The 25,205-nt window shown below is 43.5% G+C and overlaps 1 protein-coding gene across 1 annotated transcript in view; it reads right to left on the bottom strand.

Annotated features, from left to right (window-relative positions):
* Nucleotides 1–8,482: 8,482 nt before the first annotated feature.
* NUP153 (nucleoporin 153) overlaps nt 8,483–25,205 on the bottom strand; it is a gene marked incomplete at its 5' end in the record, with an annotated part of 122,124 nt that continues 105,401 nt past the window's right edge. Inside the window, 4 exons of the mRNA XM_073590052.1 lie at nt 8,483–9,578; nt 10,934–11,084; nt 12,787–13,044; nt 15,595–16,308. Of these exons, the coding sequence (XP_073446153.1) occupies nt 9,506–9,578; nt 10,934–11,084; nt 12,787–13,044; nt 15,595–16,308 (1,196 nt within the window). The remainder of the gene's footprint in view (nt 9,579–10,933; nt 11,085–12,786; nt 13,045–15,594; nt 16,309–25,205) is intronic.

Raw genomic sequence — 25,205 nt, 5'->3', positions numbered from 1 at the left:
GAAGGCATCCAGAGCTAGAGGATTCCCCTGGGGTCTATGGAGCAGAAAGTTTCCACTTTTTTGTTTCTGAAGTCGGCGAACAGATCTATGTCCAGGGCCCCCCACATTTCTACAATCTGCCGAAAAACGGACCGCTTTAGGACCCATTCCCCTTGTTGTAATTGGGTGCGACTCAGAAAGTTTGCCCTTTGTTTCTCCGTGCCCCGGATGTGTAGTGCTGACAGAGATAGCAGGTTTGCCTCTGCTAATTTGAGGACTCTGGAGGATATGTCCATTAGGGCTCGGAACCTGGCTCCCCCGATGATTTATATATGCTATTGTGACTCAATTGTCCGGAAATATGCGGACATGATGACCTCGGAGCAGGGGTAAGAAGTGTGTTAATGCGTAGCCCACTGCTAAGAGCTCTTACAGGTTCGAGGAGGTTCTAATTCTTGAACACCCCACGCACCCTGGGCCACTTAGTTGTTCGTGTGTGCTCCCCACCCCATGGGACTGGCGTCTGTGGTAACTATGTGTGTTATTTTTGCTACCCAGGGGATCCCTTTGGAAAGGTTGTCTTGGCTTTTCCACCAGGTTAGGGAATGAGTAGTTTTTGAATTTAGGGTACTACGACCCTTTAGGTGTCCCCCTACTGCAGACTAGTTGGCTAGTACATCCCACTGTAGATCTCTCGTGTGTAACTGAGCCCATTGGACTGCTGGCAGGCAGGCGGAGAGAGAACCTAGTCGTGACATCGCTTTTCTTAATGTCATGGAGGGATTTTGGATGGCTCGTTACAATTTGAGCGATTTTCACCTTCTTGCGGTCTGGGAGGCGGCATTCTTGAATGTTTGAGTCCAATGTTAGACCCAACAATTCCTGTACTCTGCTGGGCTCCAATCTTGATTTTTTTTAGATTTAGGAGCCAGCCCAGGCCCTGCAGAGTGTCCATCACCCTGTCCCTCTGTTCCCAGCGTTTTTGAGCCGAGCTGCTTGCTATTAAAAACTAGTCCAGATACGGGATTATTATTATGTCTTGCTCCCTTATATGGGCCATCATCTCTGCCACTATTTTGGTAAATACCCGTGGAGCTACAGATATTCCGAATGGCAAGGCTCTGTACTGGAGTTCTCTTATCTCGCCCTTTATCGAGACGGCTAACCTGAGATATTTCCTGGAGTTTTTGTGAATGGGGAAGTGATAATAGGCATCGCTGAGATCTAACACCGTCATGAAGCAGTTCGGGAACAGGATTTTGGTGGTGGACCTGATTGACACCATTTTGAAGCATTTTTTTTTTTTTTTTTAAATTTATAATTGTCCGAAACATGCCGTCTGGCTTGGTCACCAGGTAAAAGAGGGGAGTAAAACCCCCTGCCCCTTCCATGCAGGGGAACCTCCTGGAGGACTCCTTTTTCTACCAGGCTTAGGACTTCGTTTTCTAGGGCTTCCTGCTCTTGCATACTTTATCTTAGCGGAGTCATTACATACTTTTGAGGCGGGAGGGAGAGAAAGTCTATCCTTAGGCCCTCCTGGATTAGGTGTTTACTATCCATGGGTTGTTTGAGATTCTTTTCCAGGCTGGAAGAAAAAGGTTTAACCTTCCCCCCACCCTGAGCAAACTGTCACCTAGAGGGCTTTTTGTCTCAGGACAAGTTGCCAAAGAGGAACCCTCTCTCTCTCGTCATCCCACTTTTGCTCTCTCGGTGGTCTCCGCTGAAGAAACTTTCTATTCCGAAAGGGCCTCTTAAATGCTGCCGGCCCTAAATTTGGGAACTCTTTCTTCTTGCCTTGCTTTCTGGAGGATGCTAACGTCTCCCCAAAAAGGAATTTTCCTTCACAGGGGATTGAGCACAGTTTCATCTTGGTCTGTAGGTCCCCCGGCCAGCTTATAAGTAATAATGTTCTACGTGCTGCATTTGGGAGTGCTTTGGACGATAACCGGACTGAGTCTGCCGATGAGTCCGCTAGGAAGGCAGCCGCTCCCCTTATTACTGGGATAGAGTCTAGGATTTTATCCTTTGGCGTCCCTTCTCTTAGTTGCTTTTCTAGTTGGTCCACCCAAATCATTAGGGCTCTCGCTGTACATGTTGCCACTATGGCTGGCCTGAGGTTAACTCCAGCTGACTCCCATGCACCTTTAAGAAAGGTATCTGCCTTTTTATCTGGGGGATCCCTGAGGGTGCCCATGTCCTCAAAGGGGAGGGCAAATTTTTTTTTTTTTTTGAGGCCTTTGCGACAGCTACATCGAGCTTCGGGGTTTTATCCCAAGATGTAGATGCCTCTTCCTCAAAGGGATATTTCCTTTTAAGGGAAGGGACCGTGGTGTTTTTCCTGTCCGGTTTATCCCATTCTTTATTGATTAGACCCCGCACATTTTCATTTAGCGGGAACACTCTCCGCTTTTTCTGGCCCAGTCCCCCGAACATTATGTCCTGGACTGTTTTATCGGGCCTAGGGTCCAGCACCCCCATGGTAGACCTTACCGCTTTCACTAGTTTGTCTACCTCGTCTAGGGGGAAGCAGTGACGCCCCTCTGTTTCCTCGTCTGAGGAACTGGAATCTGAGGTTTTTGACATTTCTCCCGACGTCGAGGAATCAGACTGGGAAGTCACTATTGTGTCTTTCTTTTTTGATTTGTCCCTATGCTTAAGGGATGTAAGGGCACTCAACCTCCAATTTTATTGCGGCTCTTAGGTCAGAGGCTAAATCCGGAGGTTCCTAACAGAGGATTTCTTTTGTACATTACTCCGTTTTTCCTCCCAGGAAATAGGTAGGGGACATGCACAAGTGGGGCACTCCCTAAGGGATATGGATTTTTAATACAATGGTGAACATTCACGAAGCTCACACCCAAAAGTATGTGGCTGCAGGTACCGATTTGGGAGATGGAGTCAGGTCCTGAATAGGCTGCTCTCCTGGTGGCAATTTGCTCCTTGCAGCTGACGTGCTACGCTGCGTGGAGTGACTACTGGAACGACCATCCGCACTGCGTTCCTTTTGACGATGGTGGTGCTGCTGCTGCCTGGCTTGCTGCTCCTGTTGCTGGTCACTATCCCCTTCAGGATTGCTTACAGCCAGGAGCGCTTGTGCAGCCACCATTTTAAATTTCCCGGCTGAGACGTCACCGCTCCCATCCTGCACCGCGGTCCCCGGGAGAGCGCTCCTGTGCATGCGCCGGTTCTCGGGACCCAGAAGCCGGCTTCTACTTCCGGGGCGGCCGCCATCTTGGTACACCTCTGTACCCCGGCGCCGCCCGCATGTTTACCGGGTCCCCACGAGCCCCGACTTCCTCTCCGGAGCGGCGGCTCCGGCATCTCTCCCACCCGCTCACCCGGCAGCCCGCATCGGCCCCAGCAGTGGGCTTCGGGCACCGCACCCTCCCGAGGAAGGGGCCTCCCCGCTGCCATCACCGGTGAGGCCGGCCCCGGATTCTGAACACACGAAAGGTACCGTCCTGTGGGTCCCCCGTCAGGTACAGGAACCCAACTGCAGGTGGAGGAGAGGTACCGCCCTTTTTATCTGTAGGTTCCTGTCCCTGAAGGGCGGATCCCCTCTCTCCGTGGTGCTGTCATGGGTGAGAGAGAAATCTTCAGTTTCTTGGCAATTTATTGCATGGAATAGCCTTCATTTCTAAGAACAAGAATAGACTGTCAAGTTTCACATGAAAGTTATTTTTTCTGGCCCTTTTGAGAGTTTAACGGAACCAACAAATGTAATGCTCAAAGGAAGGTCAGGTTTATAGCTTCTCTAATCAGCCAAACTGTTTTCAGCTGTGATAAAATACTTGCACAAGGGTTTTCAAGGGTATTCTAACTATCCATTTGCCTTCTTACACAGTTAGCAAACACAAAGTACCATAAGAACACTGGAGTTATGGTTGTTGGAAATGGGCCTCTATACACCTATGAAGATATTGCATTACAAACTAGACGTTTGCAGCTACAATAGTCATTTACCACCTTAACAATGTATAAAGTATTTCTGAATCATTTAAGGTTAGCTTCATTGGAAAAAACTGCTTTTCTTTCAAAAATAAGGAAATTTCTAAGTGACCCTAAACTTTTGAATGGTAGTGTATAATTTTTTTTTATTTGGTGTAAATCATTTGGGAAGAAATGCTCAATAAAGGATTGATAATGTTAAACAAGTTTTAAATACCGTATATACTTGTGTATAAGCCGACCCCGCAAATTTTGCCACAAGAAAACTGGGAAAACGTATTGACTCGCGTATAAGCCTAGGGTGGAAAATGCAGCAGCTAATGATAAATTTCAAAAATAAAAATAGATACCAATAAAAGTAAAAGTAATTGAGACATCAGTACGTTAAATGTTTTTGAATATCCATATTGAATCAGGAGCCCCATATAATGCTCCTTACAGTTCATGATGGGCCCCATACAAAACACACCCCATATAATGCTGCACAAAGGTTAATAATGCCCCCATAAGATGCTCCATAGAATAATATGCCCCATATAGTGCTCCATAAAGGTTATGGCCCCATATGCTGCCCCACAGACTATGGCCCCATATGCTGCCCCACAGACTATGGCCCCACAGACTATGGCCCCACATGCTGCCCCACAGACAATGGCCCCACATGCTGCTCCACAGACTATGGCCCCACATGCTGCTCCACAGACTATGGCCCCATATGCTGCTCCACAGACTATGGCCCCACAGACTATGGCCCCACATGCTGCCCCATAGACTATGGCCCCATATGCTACCCCATAGTTTATGCCACCATATGCTGCTCCATAGACTATGCCCCCATATGCTGCCCCATAGACTATGCCCCCATATGCTGCTCCATAGAATATGCCCCCATATGCTGCTCCTTATATTAAGCCCCCATATGCTGCAAAAAAATGCCACACTCACCTCTCCTGCTCAGGACCCGGCCCCTGAGATATTCACCTGTCCGGGGTCCATCGCTGCTCACCACTGTCTGCCACGTCGTCTGTCAGTGACGTTCAGGCAGCAGAGGGCACGGCACGCACTGACGTCACCACGCCCTCTGCTGGCTATACGTCACTGACAGAGGACGCAGCAGACAGCGGTGAGCAGCATGACCCGGGACAGGTGTATATCGCATACTTAACCCCTCCTGGTGCGGTCTCTGCAGCCCCCTGCTTTTCCACGGTCTCTCTCCCTGCCTTCAGCGGTCACGTGGTACCGCTCATTACACTCATGAATATGCGCATATTCATGAGTTTAATGAGTGTTACCACTTGACCGCTGAAGGCAGGGAGACCATGGAGAAGCAGGAGGGGCTGCAGAGACAGCGCCAGGGGGGTAAGTATGATCTGTGACACCCCCACCGACCCCCCAGGTATATAACTCATGTATAAGCCGAGGGGGGTACTTTCAGCCCAAAAAAACGGGCTGAAAATCTCGGCTTATACACGAGTATATACAGTATGTAAGAAGAATTTCCCTCAATTACAAGGACACAATTCTTTATTGCAGCAAAGTCCAAATTATGAGATTTGACCTGCATTGTTGGATCTCCCACTTCTCTGCTAGGTACCAACTGTGAAGTGGGTCATTCTATTACCACAGAAACTGTTGATGTGTAATATTGATCTTAGAGGGTGCTGCCCTCCTGTGGGCTGGAATACAGAACCACTGAGCAGTAGCTCTCTGTGGCTTACTCGTCCAAGAATCAGATCCATGGTCACTTTGTAGGCCAACATGTAATACTATACTGCTCAAAAAATAAAGGGAATACATCATAGTACATTGTGTTGGTTAAGTGTTCCCTTTATTTTTGTGAGCAGTATATATATTAACCTGCTACAAGTGTATGGCCAAACAGTGTTAACAGATGAGTGACTGAAGCTGGACCCACAATTATGAATTAAAGGGGCTTTTCACATTGCAGTCTGTCTCATTTTCAGTGGTCCCGTTGTGGCTTGCATCCAAACCACACGCAAAACGGGATTTGGGCGTATGCAGCAACAGGCCATGCACTATAATAATGCGGAGTTAACGTATGCTGTGACGTGCATCATTTTCGGGCGCATACTGGAAGAGAACTCCAGTATTAGCAGACTGCCTCTAACTGTCCGCCTCCAGTATGGATATACAGTTGTGGCCAAAAGTATTGACACCCCTGCAATTCTGTCAGATAATACTCAGTTTCTTCCTGAAAATTATTGCACACACAAATTCTTTATTATCTTCATTTAATTTGTCTTAAATGAAAAAACACAAATAATTGTCCTAAAGCCAAATTGGATATAATTCCACACCAAACATAAAAAAGAGGGTGGACAAAAGTATTGGCACTGTTCGAAAAATCATGTGATGCGTCTTTAATTTGTGTAATTAACAGCACCTGTAACTTATCTGTGGCACCTAACAGGTGTTGGCAATAACTAAATCACACTTGCAGCCAGTTGACATGGATTAACGTTGACTCAACCTCTGTCCTGTGTCCTTGTGTGTACCACATTGAGCATGGAGAAAAGAAAGAAGACCAAAGAACTGTCTGAGGACTTGAGAAACCAAATTGTGAGGAAGCATGAGCAATCTCAAGGCTACAAGTCCATCTCCAAAGACCTGAATGTTCCGGTGTCTACCGTGCGCAGTGTCATCAAGAAGTTTAAAGCCCATGGCACTGTGGCTAACCTCCCTAGATTTGGTCGGAAAAGAAAAATTGACAAGAGATTTCAACGCAAGATTGTGCGGATGTTGGATAAAGAACCTCGACTAACATCCAAACAAGTTCAAGCTGCCCTGCAGTCTGAGGGTACAACAGTGTCAACCCGTACTATCCGTCGGCATCTGAATGAAAAGGGACTGTATGGTAGGTGACCCAGGAAGACCCCAATTCTTACCCCGAGACATAAAAAAGCCAGGCTGGAGTTTGCCAAAACTTACCTGAAAAGCCTAAAACGTTTTGGAAGAATGTTCTCTGGTCAGATGAGACAAAAGTAGAGCTTTTTGGGCAAAGGCATCAACATAGAGTTTACAGGAGAAAAAAAGAGGCATTCAAAGAAAAGAACACGGTCCCTTATAGTCAAACATGGCGGAGGTTCCCTGATGTTTTGGGGTTGCTTTGCTGCCTCTGGCACTAGACTGCTTGACCGTGTGCATGGCATTATGAAGTCTGAAGACTACCAACAAATTTTGCAGCATAATGTAGGGCCCAGTGTGAGAAAGCTGGGTCTCCCTCAGAGGTCATGGGTCTTCCAGCAGAACAATGACCCAAAACACACTTCAAAAAGCACTAGAAAATGGTTTGAGAGAAAGCACTGGAGACTTCTAAGGTGGCCAGCAATGAGTCCAGACCTGAATCCCATAGAACACCTGTGGAGAGATCTAAAAATGGCAGTTTGGAGAAGGCACCCTTCAAATATCAGGGACCTGGAGCAGTTTACCAAAGAAGAATGGTCTAAAATTCCAGCAGAGCATTGTAAGAAACTCATTGATGGTTACCGGAAGCGGTTGGTCGCAGTTATTTTGGCTAAAGGTTGTGCAACCAAGTATTAGGCTGAGGGTGCCAATACTTTTGTCTGGCCCATTTTGGAGTTTTGTGTGAAATGATCAATGTTTTGCTTTTTGCTTCATTCTCTTTTGTGTTTTTTTCATTTAAGACAAATTAAATGAAGATAATAATACCAAAGAATTTGTGTTTGCAATCATTTTCAGGAAGAAACTGAGTATTATCTGACAAAATTGCAGGGTGTCAATACTTTTGGCCACAACTATATACCTGAAAATGATGAACGTCAGAGCACATCGTGACTGTCGGCCTCATTATAGTCAATGGCCCCATCAGTGCATAAACCAGAGTACAGTTTTGGGAAGGGTTTGTATACAAGCCCCCGAAAGGACCAACGAACATAGGCAAAAACACAATGTGAAAGGAGCCTTTAAAAAGGTGTTCCTCAGGATTAAAAAATAAATTCCCATAGAAATCAAACTACATCAACACTCATGTTCCCCAGGTCCAGCGCTATCTCAGTCTTTCTTGACAGGCTGCAGCAGTGATGTCACAACTATAGCACACAGGACCACTACAGCCAATCACTGGGCTCAGCACCTTGCATCAACTACATTGACAGAGCAGCCAAACACAGCAATTGGTTAAAGCAATCAGATGTGCTGTAATCATGACTTCATAGCTACAGCCCTTTACAAAGCAGACAGGCGACAGTGGACCCAGGGAGCACAAATACAGGAAAGCTTGTTAATTTTCTGTCTACAATCAGTGGAGACTTTAATATATATTTTAACACAACATGCTTTTTCTCCAATACTCGGACATTACCCATTAGCACTGACTGAGAAGATGACCAACGTATCAAAAGACTTTTAAAAGATTGTCTAATCTCATGGTTCCTTTTTAAACTTATATCCTTTTGCCAAAGGAATATTAAAAAGGACATGGGAATAAGAATAATGAGCCCTATTGACAATTTTTTTACATACTGGAAGGCAACAGCTCCAAAGCACAATAAATCATAAGAGTCACAGCATAAACTTGTAGAATTTAAACCATTTGTACTTTATCATTTTATTGATGGCATTTATCCCATGGATTAATTATACTGTAATAAACATGGCTTTAATATTAAACTTATTACTTATTATCCAAAGTCACCACAGTCCATTTGTGTAAATATAAAAATATATACTTAATACTTTGTACAATACTGGTTTTTGGTCCAAACAAAAATGGATCAGAAAAGCCAATAACCTAATACTTTAAAGAATTTCCAATTTTCTTTAAAGGCTATTTGTATGGAATTAGGCAACTTTGAATAATGAGATTTACATAAAATCTGAAAAAAAAAAGTCTAAATAAAGATGTGCTGCAACACAAAAAAAAAATTAAAATTTCAAGTTCACAGATTTTTACGTTATGCAGAAAAATATGCAGAAAGGAAATTATATTTACATGAATATCATATAATAAGAAAAAAAAAAAAAGAGAAAGAAATAAAGCAGGTAGAAAAAAAATGTGAAAGGGGGAAGTGTTTTATCAGATGAAGAACTACGTATCTAACAAACCCCGAGCAAAGAACCATCCATTAAACAGTCATCAACTATCAGAAAAGTTTTGGTGCACAATACACTCAACTTCACACATACACCAGCACAAACGAGGCATAGAAATCATTCATCTCCCTCTACACTATACAGAACCCCTCAACTTGTAATTACAATTTCAAAGCATCAGTAAAATAGTGGTGCAGATGAAAGGTATTATACAAAAAGCCATTCGCTGTGCAGGCTATATTTGCTTGTATAGCCAGATCATGCCAAGTCTGGTACTAAAGTTGCTAGAATTTCAAAAATCTTCCCATTGTCACGCGATTTAATTACAAGGGATGGCATGGATTGGGGGCTTCCAGCAAGTCTTTGGACATATCCGACTTCCACTAAAACACAGCATGAGGTACACTCCAGTATTTGCACAATGCGGGACACCATTTTTTAAATTTTATTTTTCGAACCAAAAAATAAGGGGAAGGATGAGCAGGAGGGCGCAAGCTATCAAAGCCTATTTTCTCCTTCTTGCAGTCTTTATTTTTCGATTAGAAATTGCAGAAGGGGTTGCCGTTCGTCCATTTGCCCTGGGGTAAAAAAACAAAAATCATCAATGGACTAATTATTGAAACAACCAAAATAACTTTAAGATGATCATAGGATGACATAAACAAACATAAACAAAAGGCAAATGCAATTCTAGGATGTATTAACAGAAGCATACAGTCTAGATCACGTGAAGTCATTATTTCCCTCTACTCCTCTTTGGTCAGACCTCATCTGGAATATTGTGTCCAGTTTTGGGCACCACATTTTAAAAAAGACATCAACAAACTGGAGCAAGTTCAGAAAAGAGCGACCAGAATGGTGACCGGTCTGCAAACCCTGTCTTATGAGGAAAGGTTGCAGGATTTGGGAATGTTTAGTTTGCAAAAGAGAAGACAGAGGAGACTTAATAGCTGTCTACAAATATCTAAAGGGCTGTCACATTGTAGAAGGATCAACTTTATTCTCATTTGCACAAGGAAAGACTAGAAGCAATGGGATGAAACTGAATGGGAAGAGACACAGATTAGATATTAGAAAAAACTTTTTGACAGTTAGAGTGATCAATGAGTGGAACAGGCTGCCACGAGAAGTGGTGAGTTCTCCTTCAATGGAAGTCTTCAAACAGAGGCTGGACAGACATCTGACTGGGATGATTTAGCGAATCCTGCTTTGAGCAGGGGGTTGGACCAGATGGCCCAGGAGGTCCCTTCCAACTCTACGATTCTATGATTCTATACCAAGAAGTGCACCTGTACATGCTAAATAGTGCCAGCAAGTCTATTCTATATGCAAAGCCTGGCGTCCCTTGGGTTACCTGGGCGATCATGTGACTAGTGCCATGGCACCATTATCATACAAAATTTGGCCAATCACCCTTCTAAGCAGTGTCACAATGAGAATAAATATAAAGACAGGACAGCTGTGTGACCAAGGAAGACCACTTTATAATGAAACTCAAACATAAAAAGTACAAAACATTTATTAAAGTATTTGGCTCTGTTATGCTGAGCACAGAGTGAAGTACGCTTGCGCAGGAGCGCCATTTGGGGACGCTGTGAATGATGCAAGACGAATCATACTCCTGAAGGAAGATGGGATTTGCGACCAGAGAGAAGGCACCGGACCAGTGATTCCCATCGGACCGAACCATATGGGGTCATTACAAAAGGCACTTTAGGGGCTAAGCAGAGGGAGATGGGGACTCATAGCATCTTCCTACAATACTGTAAAATAGGCGGTAAATGTGGTGGCAGTGTTTTATATTGAGAAAACCTAGTGACAGGTTCACTTTCCGGTAGCAAGAACAAGAAGCTCTGATCACTTAGCTGTCCTTCAATTGATGTGCTCATTTGCCCTCATATTGCTGTGCAGTTATGTAACGTCATATACTTACCCCATATTAAATGCGGCGGGTTGGTTAAAGACAAATCCAGAGTTTGCAGGTTGCGCTGGCGCAGCGGCAGAATTTCCACCAAACTGGAAAACTCCTGGAGAACTTCCAGGTGTAAAATTGAAGTTTGAGCTTCCAAATTGAAAGCCAGAGCCTGAAAGACAGCAGTTGTGGAATATTTTATCATATACACCAAAGACACACTTGTTATCAGCATCCAACCCAAAGTTGTGACATAGTACCATATGAGATAAAATAGATTGTAAGATGCTTGGCATCCAGTGTTCTCTTGGCTTTCAGTGTTCTCAACATGGAAAAATTATATTATGCCCCTCAATTTCAATTACATCTACTGTATACATTGGCCTGACAACAGTTCATACCTATGACTTGTCCTATGCATACATTGGCCTGACAACAGTTCAGACCTATGACTTGTCCTATGCATACATTGGCCTGACAACAGTTCAGACCTATGACTTGTCCTAACAGGATCTGCAAAGTCAAAAGCTTCCACGATAGATATTACTAACTGATGGGCAGCAAGGTGGCTCACTGGTTAAGCACTGCAGCCTTGCAGCGCTGGGGTCCTGGGTTCAAATCCCACCGAGGACAACATCTGCAAGGAGTTTGTATGTTCTCCCCGTGTTTGCGTGGGTTTCCTCCGGGTTCTCCGGATTCCAAAGACATACTGATAGGGATTCTAGATTGTGACCCCAATTGGCTAAAAAACTTCACCACATCTTACACAGGGATGGTAGGATAAAGACAATATTCAAAGATTATTCCTTGCTGTGCTACAGAAAACCCCCAAATTTAAGAAACATCATGATTCAAAGTTCAAAACCCTTGGATATAGCAAGAGGAACTTATCCTTGCTATGTGAAGGAGCTGCAAAACCTGCCCTCATGTGGAGACGAAAGACAGGACATGTGGTGCACTTAATTCTGTGCATTAAATGTCCTACTTGACGTCTCTATGTGGGAGAAACAAGGATGAGATCTCATCGTCACGCGATTACAGATTTTAAAAAAAAACCATTTACTGGTATCCAAACATTTATGTGGTCCAGGACACCACAAACAATATGAAAGTGGTCATATTAACCCTTTCATTCACCCTGAAGCCTGTTTTCACCTTCCTGACCAGACCAATTTTTTTTTTTAATTCTGACAACTATCACTTTATGAAGTCATAACTCTGGAACGCTTCAATGGATCTCACTGATTCCGAGATGGTTTTCTTGTGACATATTGTACTTCATGCTAGTGGTAACATTTGTTTGATACGAGATACATTTATTTGTGAATTTTTTTGAAATTTAATGAAAATTCGGCAATATTTAAATTTTAATTTTTATATAATGTAGGTAAAGTGCTGTGGAATTAATGGCGCTATATAAAGGAGTAAAATAAATAAAATCTTAATAAAACTCAAAATTACAGCACGGTGGAGAAAGGGAGTCACAAGGTAATTCCATAGGCTTGTCAGAGTGGAAAAATGCTTAAAAAAAGCTTCATACAAGAAAATTGGTAGTTGCCAATTCTATGAAAAAAAGTCTGCAATAAAAATCCTTGACAAAAAAATATAGCGTGAAGTGATGGAATATCTATAGGACTGATAAAGGTCTTGGCACTACCACCCTTTCGACAGATACATAAATATGGAACATCCTATGGAGAAATGCTCATGGTGAGCCCTGTCACAGAGCTGTACTGCATGGCATCACATGAGTTCAGGCCTTGCAAACATTAATTTCCTAATCATTTTAGCTGTCGGTTAATGAAAAAGACAGTCACTATTTTCACCACTGCTGTTTTCATGGAGATCAGCTTTCACCAAAAGCTTTCACTTACCACTAGGGGGAGCTGTACTGGATCCAAAAGCAGGTTGAGAGTTTTGCTGCCCAAAGACTGGAGTCTGGACACTGCTAGCCAATGATCCAAAAGCAGGGACATTCTGAGAAGTACTGGGAAACAAAGTAGAGGACGTTGATGAGCCAAAGGCCGGGGCAGCATTTGTCTGGCTGGCAGGTTTCCCAAATGCTGGTACAGGGTTGGCGTTGGCAGCGGCAGCAGGAGCTGCACCGAAGATAAAGGGAGTGGAGTTGGTACCTGGTAGTGTGGGGAACAACAATGTCATTAGGCTCATTTGTCACCTTGTAATTTCTAATGGTACTGTATATTCATAGCATTGTATATGTAGTGAAAAAGATAACGAGGTACTGAACTTTTCTAATAAAACAGTTTTGATATTGTCAAAAAAATAAGGTTAAATGCAGCAGATTAGTGGCCAATTGTGCTCATTAAAGGGTTTTTCCCCATCATGATCAATGGTTCAAACTGCAAGGTTACTAGTTATTAAGCACTTGGTATTGAGAATCCTCTTCATAGACACAATTCTATATCCTTCACAAGGTACAACCTAAATGCTCAGGTGAGTGCTGCAAATGTCACAGGGGTCAGAGAATTTTTTTTTCGTCTTTCATCTCCTAAATGATTGGCCAGAGACACTGGACCCAAGTGGTTCACTTCCTACACAAATGCATGGGAGTCCCGATCACAGATTATCCTAAATTATCCTAAGGGTCCTTTTCAGATTGCGTTCTGGCACCCATGCGATGGCCCCGTTGAGGCTTACATCTGAACCCCCTGCAAAATGGGATTTGTATATATGCGCCGACGGGGCCATAGACTAGAATGGAGCTGGCACGAGTGTGTACTCTGTTGTGCATAATTTGCACGCAAGAGCTGTAGTAGACTGCATCTGAGTATCAACCTCCAAGTCGGCATATACTCCTAAAAATGATAGCCTTAGACTTCACTACTTTTGCCCCTTAATAATATCAAAGGGACTGTAGCTAAAATTATTCCTGATCGAGCTTCCATATGGGTGGCCAGCACTGGATGTCATTAAGAGTACCTATCATGTTACAATGGAAAACAGCGGCAAACCTCTCACTTTATATAAAAAAAATAAAAAGATCTATGAAAGAGCTGCCTTGGAAAAGATACCAACAATTTGGGTTTGATGGATTGAACTCCCTTTGACTTCATCGCCAATGAGGGATTGTGAGGGGGTGTAGAAATGGGAGTGGGGCTTCTGGGGCCAAACTTTCTTCTCTGTGGCTAGTCAGAGTAGCTTCAGACCTGTCCTTTATCATCCTCTCTCCAGACAGAAACAGACAAGCAGCAATGACTAATTTTTCATTTGTTGGGAGAACCTACTAAGATATATTTGAGATATTCTATTTAAGTACTCCATATAGAAACAATACTCTGTTCTACATTACCTTAATGTTAACACTATGTACAGAGCATTCGTTCCTGGCAATGATTTATTGGACATTTAAAACATGCTAATTTGCTGCATCCATAATGTACTTGATCCTCTCAATAAAATGCATCTGGTTAAAAAAAAATTCCTTCCCATTTTCAAAAACAGCAGCCACCTCTTCATTCTATTTGTGGTGGTCTTTCACTTATGCCAGGCGTATGCAGCTTACAAGTGTTAATTCTATAAAGCTTGTAAATGCTCTGCAGTTGCTGGATCAAGGATCCTGCCAGCTTCAAAGCCCCTGAACTCGTCTGCTTGCAGCATTAGAGAGCACAGAGCGTGGGGCCTGCAGCTGGTCAGAACTATCAATCAAGAGAGCACTTTTCCCAGCAAGCTGGGATGCAATGCACTCCTTGAGGCCCATGTTGAGAATAACCCTTTAAAGGGGTGTTCACATTCTCAACCTGCAGCTTCCTGGTCCAAACTGTGCTCTCTTCTATGCCACCAGTAGAGGCAGCTTTCTCTCCTCAGCATTGGAGAAATGCAGAAGCAGTGAAGCAACCTGGCTAGCTAAGAGTGCACACACCGGCTGTAAGGCAGAGAGCCAGCCAGCAGCGTTAGCTCCTTGCCTCGGTAACCAGCCACTCACACTATAGGGTGGACTCTAACCTAAGCATCAGTCAAGTAAACTATAAAATTATCAATCCTCCCAGTCTTTGGAATAGAGAGGATTTTTAATAACTGGCTGTTCGTAAAAATAAGCAACTTTGCAATTTTACCCATTTAAGAATTGAGACAGCATGTTTACAGTTGTGTATTCATTGCTTAGGCTGGGTTCACATTTGCATTCAGGTCCGGAGGGCGGCGGATGGCTGCCTACTTCCTCCTTTCTTCATCCCTGAAGCTCCGCCTACTTCTGTATGCATCCTGCGTTTCCCTGCGTACCTATCTTTAACATTGGGTACGTAGGGACATGCGTTGTATGCGTCCGCATGCGGCGATTTGATGTGTGCGGCGACCGCACAGAAACGCAAAATAGAAAAGGAGGAAGTAGGCTGCCATCCGCAGCCCTCCTGAACGCAAATGCGAACCTAGCCTTATAGGGATACTCAACCATTATTTAGCAATCTATGCAGACGTTGCCTACACAAGATGTATTCATATATGTTTCACCATTACTGGTCTTGGAGAAGCTGCTGGATGGGGTCTATGCATGCATCCTGTGTAGGCAATGTGGTCTCTGAGGTTTTTTGCTGAGTTTTCAAAGAAACTGATTGTAAAGATCGAGTTTTTAAAGAGGTTTCAGATTTGTAAACTTTCCAGTCAGTTTCTGCTCCAAAAAATTGTATTCATAACCCTATATTGAAATCTTCTAGAATGGAGTTTACCTGTTACACTTGACGTGTCTGCTCCTGTGAAGTTAAAGCTTGGGGCTGCTTGTGTGCTCTGGGCACCCGCTCCAAAGACAAATGGCGCTGCAGCAACTGGGGCTGTGCTTGTGGAGGTCACCGCTGGTTTACTTTCTTGTCCAGAGAAAACAAAGCTAGACTTGGATTCAGTTGGATTGCCAAACAAAGTACCACTTGCTGTGGTGGCAGACTGTCCGAAAACAAAGGGTGAGCTTGAAGAGTTGGTTGATACACTTGAGTTACCAAACAAACTGCTGGAACTTGCCGATGTGTTGGTGGAAGATGCGGCTCCAAAGACATTGCTGGCACTGGTTGTGTTTACAGGGGCCGCATTGCCAAACACACTGCTGGAGCTGGACACAGCGACAGAAGGAGCTGCACTTCCAAATATTGTGCTGGAAGCTGTCGCACTACCCAACAGACTGCTGGAAGTAGTGGGAGTGGGTAATGCAGCAGGGGTGCTAAACCCCGTACTGGTGGGTGTACTAGCCGGAATTGTGGTGCCAAAGCCACCGGAAGCAGATGTGCTGCCAGACTGCACAGCACTTCCAAATATGCCACTGCTGCCTGCCTGGGTGCTGCTGGGCTGCTGACCACTGCCAAATGCACTGCCAGAACTTCCAATACTGCTTGGCGCAGGTGCTGTAGAGGATCCATTGTTGGAAAATCCAAATCCAAACAGCTTTGTGGTTCCTGAGTATGCAAAACGGAGAAAGTGAGAAACTTAAGAGTAACTCTGATCAAACTAAGGTTCAGCAATGCATTACCCTGAGCACTTCTCTTACAGTAGTAACTCAGTACACTTATAAGCCTTTTACTGCTGTACTGCTGGCACATGATAATCCGCGACTAACATGACAAGATTCTGCCTTTAATGACATTATCAGTTACCGCCCAGTATCTGGCTCTAATGGTTTAGGTTCACTGACAGTGCGGTCATAGTGCTGTCATTGCTTGTGGTTATGTACGAAGTCTGGCATTGATTTGCTCCTGAATTACAGGATTGGAACGCCCCCTACAGGAAACTTGTTTCTTACCGAGTACCTACAATGTCTTACTCTATTTGTTTTTCTACTAAAAATAGAGGATATGTTTACATTTTTTCTTACAAAGATTCTGCAATGAATTTGAAGCTTTTTTCTGTAGTGGACCTTGTTCATGGAGGGTTTTCTTACACTTTTAATGCACTCATTTATCAAAGTTGGAGCTTTTTATTCGACAGAAATGCCTTAAAGAGAATCAGCATGGTTTGTCATAATGGCGCTCTTAGATTAAATAGATACCTTTAGTGAAGAAATATACATGGTGGTTGTTCCTAATCCACATTTGAAGCTTGGGATTAAGACGATATCAAACTGCGCAAGTGCAATACGAACGGAGATCAATCTGCACAAGAGCCGCCCATGGCGAGGACAGCACCAACTTTCAAAACAGGTGGCAGGTAGACATTACTTCATCTTGCTGCACAGAACCTGGGCAATAACCTTAAGTCTGCCGCAATAATCAGTATTTCACCCTATTATCTACTTGCACTTCCCCCAAATTACTGAGTTAAAACAAAGTATTGCTTTTGCTTCTGGAATCGCAGGAAGGGGGACTTTAGAACTGCATGTATTCACTAAATTTGCCATACTACGTTACTGGTAACTATGAATCGCTCAAGAGGGTCAGGGGTGGCAGACTAAAGAATTTGCAACGATCGACCCGTCTGACAGCGCATGATCCCTCAGAAACAGTTCATTGCAGGCTAAGGCTACTTTCACATTAGCGTCGTGCGACGGCCGTCGCCCTGCGTCGGGGCGACGAACCGTCGCACGCTGTGAAAGGCGTGCACAACGGGGGCAGCGGATGCAGTTTTTCATCGTATCCGCTTCCCCATTGTAATGTCTGGGGAGGAGGGGGTGGAGTTTCGGCAGCGCATGCGCGGCAGAAAATGGCAGAGACACACAAAAAAGGTTACATGTAACGTTTTTGTGTGCGTCGCGGCAGCCAAAACATGACGCATCCGTCACACGACGGATGCGACGTGTGGCAATGCGTCACTAATGTAAGTCAATGGACAAAAAACGCATCATGCAGGCAACTTTGCAGGATGCGTTTTTTCCCCAAAACGACGCATTGCGACGTGCGTCGCACGACGCTAATGTGAAAGTAGCCTTAGGCTGGAGATCAGTGTAAAGGTCGCGCTTCTGGCATGCAGGAAGGCGGCGACCAGGAAGACCTAACTCTCAGGCAGGCATCCGAGCAATTAAAGCAGGCTATCTCCCTAACTAGAACGTCCCTGACCGGGAAAATAGAGGAGGTACACTCAAAAGTGGGACGTCTCCGGCAGGACATGCAGGCCATGAGGGGGCGTATCACTGAAGTCGAATCAAGGGTGTGTTATTTAGAGGACAATCTTACACCTATGGAGGTCAAGCTAACAAAGATGGTTGGCTCTGTAAATGCTCAGAGACAAAAAGCAGACGATCTTGAAAATAAAATTCACCAAAATAACGTTCGAATCATTGGTCTGCAGGAACGCTATGAGGGCCAGCGACCTGAGCAATTTCTAGAAGGATGGCTCAAGGACACCCTGGGAGATGAATTCTCCCCTACATTTTCTTTTGAAAGGGGTCATAAGGTTCCTACAAAATCGCTTCCCCCAGGCAACCCACCCAGACCCCTTTTGGCACGACTCCTCAATTGCAAAGATAGAGATGCTATATTACGCTTGGCACAACAAAAAAGTCCCATTAAGTTCAATAACGCCACAATCTCGATATTTCCTGATTTTTCTATGGAACTCCAGAAGCAGAGGGCACAATTCATAGAGGTCAAGAAGCATCTCAGAGAAAAGAATGTCCTGTATCCCATGATCTATCCAGCCCGGCTCTGGGTTGTCCATGAGGGCTCTTCCATATTCTTTACGGATCCGGCGGAGGCGTCTGGCTACAGTCCCATATGGGACCTAGAGAAAAGAAGTCCTATGCTTGCAGTTAATTGGAACCATGCTAATATATGATTGGAGCGCTCTCCACTAGCGTCCAATGTAACAATACCGGACACTGTATCCAGTGAGGGTATCCTCTCGTCTAATTCATACCGGGAGTGCAGGACTCTGCTTCTTAACCTTTAAAAACTTTCTTTTGTTTTGTTTTTTGTATTTTTCCTGTCTGTTTCCTGTTATGTAGATAGATGCAACTGTCAAAAATTTCTATGTAATGCCTATAAATTTAACCGATGTGATAATGTATACCATATTTAAATGAGGAGACATTGGGATCTGATATTATATGTATGACTTGGAATGTGAGGGGACTCGGGTCCCCCCGTAAGAGGATTAAGGTATTCTCCTAAATTAGGCTCTATCACCATCATATTGTGGCTCTGGTTGAGACGCACTTAACCAGAGACTCTGATCGGCTCATACAGAAGCCTTGGGTACAATGGTTCATTCATACTTTTCATACTAGCTATTCAAGGTCGGTTTCTTTGTTGATACATGGAGGTGTTAGGTGGGAGGTCAGAGAAGCTCAAAGAGAACCGGAAGGACGTTTTATTTTTGTATACGCATTGATAAACTGTATAAAAATATGTCATACGGTGTATCTATAATCCTCCAGCTAATATCTCAATTCTTCAAATGGCACTGAGTTTTTCTTTAAACTGCGCATGTTATACGTATGGGAGATTAATCTAGTTATGGATACTAGCTTTGACAGAATTAGATTAGATAGTGGAATTTCTGGGGGAGGCCCCTCCCTGTCTCAGTCTCAACTAGCGTTATTCATGGAATGCAGGGGTTGGCTAGATCTATGGAGGATACGTCACACCATGGTAAGGGAATATACTTGTCATTCCTCTACTAAACGTACTTAATCCCGTATAGACTACATATTTGGTTCTAGCAGTATGGGTAGATGCCGTGGAACACTGTTATAGGGGAATTTCAGATCACAGTCCGATCATACTCAAACTTGGTTTCGGCCGGTCAAACCACACTATTCTGGAAATTAAACCCATTCTGGCTGATGCTGATAGATTCTATGATAGAACTGTAGACCAACTGAGCTGCTTCATCTCATCCTGACCTGAACCCCAAAATATTAACCTGTTCTGGGACACCCTTAAGGCGTACCTGAGAGGTTGTCTATCGTCTACAATCTCCTATATTAAACGAGTGACCTCAAAAGGAAGATCATGAAATGGAACAGCGTTTGAAGAATTCAGAAGCAGCTTATATATCTAACCAGACTAATGAGAATACAGTTGCATGGTTGACTTCCCATAGGTTATAGTCCCAATATATGGAAACCAAATCTAAACGTAAACTTTTTTTTTTTTACCTGTCAGTCCTATTTTGAGCTGGGGAACCAGTCAAGCGACCTCAACGGAGGATATACTCCAATGCTTCTATGACTATTATAAAACATTATATACCTCAAGGAGCGGTTATGATGTCTAGGAGTGCCTGAGCTATTTATCGGACATAGAATTCCCCACACTAGTCCCTACCCAGGAAGCCCTTTTGGATGCTGATTTTACTATAGAATAGAGGGCGCTATGATGGATATGGCCTCCGAGAAGGCTCCTGGACCGGATGGGTTCCCTATTGAGCTGTACAAAAAATATAGAGATATATTAGCTCCACTTCTTTTAAAGGTGTTTCAGGGGATATGGAGAAGGGAATATATGCCTGACTCCATTTATGAGGCGAATATAATTATACTTAAGAGGGGAAAGACCCCCCCCCCCCCCCCTTGAATGTGGATCTCACTGGTAAATGTAGACTATAAAATTTTTACTAAGGTCCTGGTCAATAGACTGAACTTGGTAATACTGGACCTTATACACCCTGACCAGACTGGCTTTATGCCTGGTAAGAGCACTTCTAACAATATCAGACGGGTTCAGGTGGTTCAATACAGTTCTTTGGTACCAGACAATAATTGGGCTTTGGTGTCGTTGGACGTGGCCTTTGATTCTCTTGAATGGCCCTTTTTATTTGCATGCCTACGGAAGTATGGTTTTGGTGATAAATTTCAGAGGTGGATCAGCGTGATATATGCAAAACCCAAAGCTCGAATAACACAGGTCAACGAAAAAAATTTTTTTTTCTGGTGTCCAAAATATTTTAATGAATTTGGGGTATTTTTGGGGTGCTGATTCTGAATATGTCATCAGTTTTGCCAGATTGGCTCAAGTTTTTGAGATTTTTGGTATCTTATTTATAGCACTTGTTGGTAAATGCGACGCATCATCTCATTAATTTCTTTGGATTAGTACTTGAACTGAGCAGTTCTCAATATAGTTTTGTGTTAATTAGTGTTCTAAAAGTTTGTTCATAGCTTGATTTTTGCACTAACTTTATGTTGTTGTCTGTTTTCCAGTGAAAAGCATGAACTCATCATGAAGAAGTTGTCTTAACGATCCAGACTCATTCTGTTACATTTGTGGTGAATATACACTGCCAAAACATAGAAGAAACATAACAGACTTCGTAAAAAAAGTGTATTTTGCCTATTTTGGGGTTATGCTTGGGGACCAAGACAAGTTTTGGGCACCACACATAGTGTGCAAAGCATGTATCGAATTATTACGAAAATGGAGCAAAGGACAAAGAAAAAGCTTCAAATTTGGTGTTCCAATGGTGTGGAGAGAGCCAAAAAATCATCATGATGACTGTTATTTCTGTGCAGTGCAAGTGCAAGGATTCAATAAGCATAAGAAACGAAAATGGGAGTAACATGGAATCTGCAAGAAGGCCTGTCCCTCATTGTGAAGATGTGCCTGTACCTGTGTTTACCATAAATAACAGTCATCATGATGATTTTTTGGCTCTCTCCACACCATTGGAACACCAAATTTGAAGCTTTTTCTTTGTCCTTTGCTCCATTTTCGTAATAATTCGATACATGCTTTGCACACTATGTGTGGTGCCCAAAACTTGTCTTGGTCCCCAAGCATAACCCCAAAATAGGCAAAATACACTTTTTTTACGAAGTCTGTTATGTTTCTTCTATGTTTTGGCAGTGTGTATTCACCACAAATGTAACAGAATGAGTCTGGATCGTTAAGACAACTTCTTCTTGATGAGTTCATGCTTTTCACTGGAAAACAGACAACAACATAAAGTTAGTGCAAAAATCAAGCTATGAACAAACTTTTAGAACACTAATTAACACAAAACTATATTGAGAACTGCTCAGTTCAAGTACTAATCCAAAGAAATTAATGAGATGATGCGTCGCATTTACCAACAAGTGCTATAAATAAGATACCAAAAATCTCAAAAACTTGAGCCAATCTGGCAAAACTGATGACATATTCAGAATCAGCACCCCAAAAATACCCTAAATTCGATGAAATATCTTTGGCACCAAAAATGCTGTTGACCAGTGTAATCATAAATAATTCTGTGTCGGTACCATTTTCTCTGTCTAGAGGGACGCGACAGGGGTGCCCTCTCTTTCCCCAGTCCTTTTTGCCTTTGCGATTGAGGCGTTAGCAACAGGGCTGTGGAGTCGGAGTCGGAGTCGGTGCTCATTTTGGTGGAGTCGGAGTCGGAGTTGGAGTCGGTATAAAATGGACCGACTCCGACTCCTAAAATATATAATAAATTGGGTACAGTAGTTCAATGCAGGATGTGCTGAATATTTTTTCATAGGAGTTTGGGAAAGTTATGAAATGTCCTATAAATGGCTGTTATATTCCTGATCTAAGGCTACATTCACACACAGCATTTTTCCTGTGTTTTTTGAGGATACGTTTTTCAGCTGCAAAAGCTGATCATCTTTTTAAAAAAACTGCATCACCTGAAAGGTTTTTGAGCTCATAGATAATGTTTTCAATAGCAAAAGCAGATTAGAAATCTGCTCTATCTATATATCCATTTATCCATATCTGTCTATCCATATCGTATCTGTACCAAAAAGAATGAAAACCGGGTAGTACACCAATATATATTCTGTTCTATCTAAATATCTTGATTATTGGATCATAAAAATGATTAAATGTCTGAGGTTCACATTGTACTACAATACATTTTTCACTTAAATATAAGCAATATGTGTGGGAGTCGGAGTCGGAGTCGTGGAGTCGGTGTAAGGGAAATTGAGGAGTCGGAGTCGGAGTCGCAGGTTTGGCTTACCGACTCCACAGCCCTGGTTAGCAATACGTGTAAGGTCTTCTCCAAATATTAAGGGTATTAATATAGCAGGTCGTCTAGATACTATCGGCTTATGTGCAGATGATATGGTGGGTATGTATGGATAAAACAGAGGACACGCTACCATATGTGATCACTACCATTGATAAATTCAGTAAATATTCAGGATTATATATTAACTGGGAAAAATCCGCCCTGCTACCCCCCCCCATCTTGCAGGTCAGGGACCCACCTCGGTGCCTTATCTTCGTTGCCTGTGGCGTCCCATTTCAAGTATTTAGGAATTAATATACCGAAAAATAGTGAACTTGGATCTACAGCTCAACATCCTTCCACTTCTAGATTTAGTCAAGCTTAAATTTGCATCTTGGGGTAAATTTCCGTTGTCTGTCGCCGGCCGTATAAATTTAATCAAGATGATTTTACTTCCTAAGTTCAGTTATTCCCTTCAACATAGAGCGGTGTTGATCCCTAAATCCTTCTTTACAAAATTAAATTCTCTAATCACAACTTTTATATGAGGGAAAACCAGATCCAAGCTTAAACTATCTACCCTACAGAGGTCCAAGCAGATGGGTGGAGTGGCACTGACGGATTTCTATTTATACTATCTGGCCGGGCAGATTAAGGCTCTGAGTAGATGGATGCCTGATAGTCACGTATCTTAGGGCCCCGTCACACATAGCGGACTCACCAGCGATCCCGACAACGATATGAACTTGTCAGGATCGCTGGTGTGTCACTACATGATCGCTGGTGAGCTGCAAAACAGGCAGATCTCACCAGCGATCAGCACCAGCAACGACGAGCGCGTGTACCTTAGATACCAGCGCGCTGGTGCAGGGAGCTGGTAACCAAGGTTAACGGGGTTTCTAAGCGCCGCTGTTTACCTTGGTTACCAGCTCCCTGCACCAGCGCGCCGGTAACTAATGTACACAGTGTTTCTAAGCGCCGCTTCAAAAACCGCTGTTTACCTTGGTTACAAGCTCCAGCTCGCTGATCTCCCGCCTGCCACACGTAGCGATGCGTGCTGGCCAGCGGGAGACAAACGATCAAAAAAATGTCCAGGGCTTTCCACAACGATCAGCGATACCCGGCAGCGTAGGTGTCATGAAGTGGTGTTTACCCACGTCCAGGAGGACCAGGCTGCGCTGATATTTTCAACTATTAAGATTATCCTGCGTTACAGCAGCATTCTGACCATTTGATTACTGGAGTTATCAGTGAATAACATAAAAAGCACCCTCCTTCAAGCTACTTTCAAACATACTAGCACGTAACTGATGAAGGTCTATATTGACCGAAACGTTTTCTGGTACAACAATAAACTGCCTCACCAAGCATTAAGTTGAGTGCCAGGTTTTCATTTTATCATAGCTGATAGGTGTCACACACAGCAATCTCGCTGGTGAGATCGCTGTTGCGTCACAAAACTTGTGACTCAGCAGCGATCTCGCTAGCAAGATCGCTGTGTGTGACGGGGGCTTAACCCTGAAAGTCATTTGGCCCATGCTGCAGGAATTGACTGTTGGGTTTTCTAGAAGCAGATAAACTTAGTGCCCCTCGATTACTACCTTTACTTTGATTAGCGAGGTCAGTTTGGAAACAAATTAAAAGGGTAGTTTGCTTTGGGGATATTATAGCTGAAATGCCACTGTGGGATAACAGTTATTTCCCGGCATTGTTGAACCACCCGTCCTCAGAGTTTTGGACTTTACATGGGGTTCCCTTGCTCAGGGACTTACTGTATATGACCAGGGTGTCCTAATGCCCTTCGAACAAATTCAATCAAAACACAATATTCCGAGGTCTCAATTTTTCCGCTACCTTCAGCTTAAATCAGCTTTCCAGTCACAATTACGCTCTATGGTTGGGTCCCGAGCCATCTCATCCTTCCTTTTAATAGGCATCCTTAAGTCACAAGGACCCCAGGGTCTAATCTCTGCCCTATACACGTATATGCTATCTGTGGGAACTGGCTCTGCAATAGTGGCAATCAGGAGGAGGTGGGAGGGTCTTATTCCTTATGCTCAAGATGAGGATTGGGAGGAGGTTCTTGAATCTCCAATTAAAGTATCCCCATCAATCAATAATAGAATGGTGTATTATATATAATTGAGTCAATCGTATTTAACTCCGTCACGACTCGTCCAAATGGGTCGACTTCAATCTTCGGAATGCTTGAGATGTCATTCATTGGAAACAGACTTTGTTCACATGATATGGAGTTGCCCTGCTATGCTTTCATACTGGAGCGAGGTTAACATCGTTGTTGACATCCTTAGTACAGGCCCCGATGCCCCTTAACCCACTAGTCTGTTTGTTCGGGGTGATGGACTAGGAGATGTGGGGACGCTATGTTATGATTTTCTTACGCGAGACACTCTTTCTAGCTAGAAAAGTGTTAGCACTACGTTGGATGGGTGGGGTACATCCCTCT

This window comes from Dendrobates tinctorius, unplaced genomic scaffold (genome assembly GCF_039654945.1).
Source record: "Dendrobates tinctorius isolate UK_male_01 unplaced genomic scaffold, ASM3965494v1 ptg000115l, whole genome shotgun sequence".
Taxonomy (NCBI): domain Eukaryota; kingdom Metazoa; phylum Chordata; class Amphibia; order Anura; family Dendrobatidae; genus Dendrobates; species Dendrobates tinctorius.
This window is presented reverse-complemented; position numbering and strand designations above follow the sequence as displayed.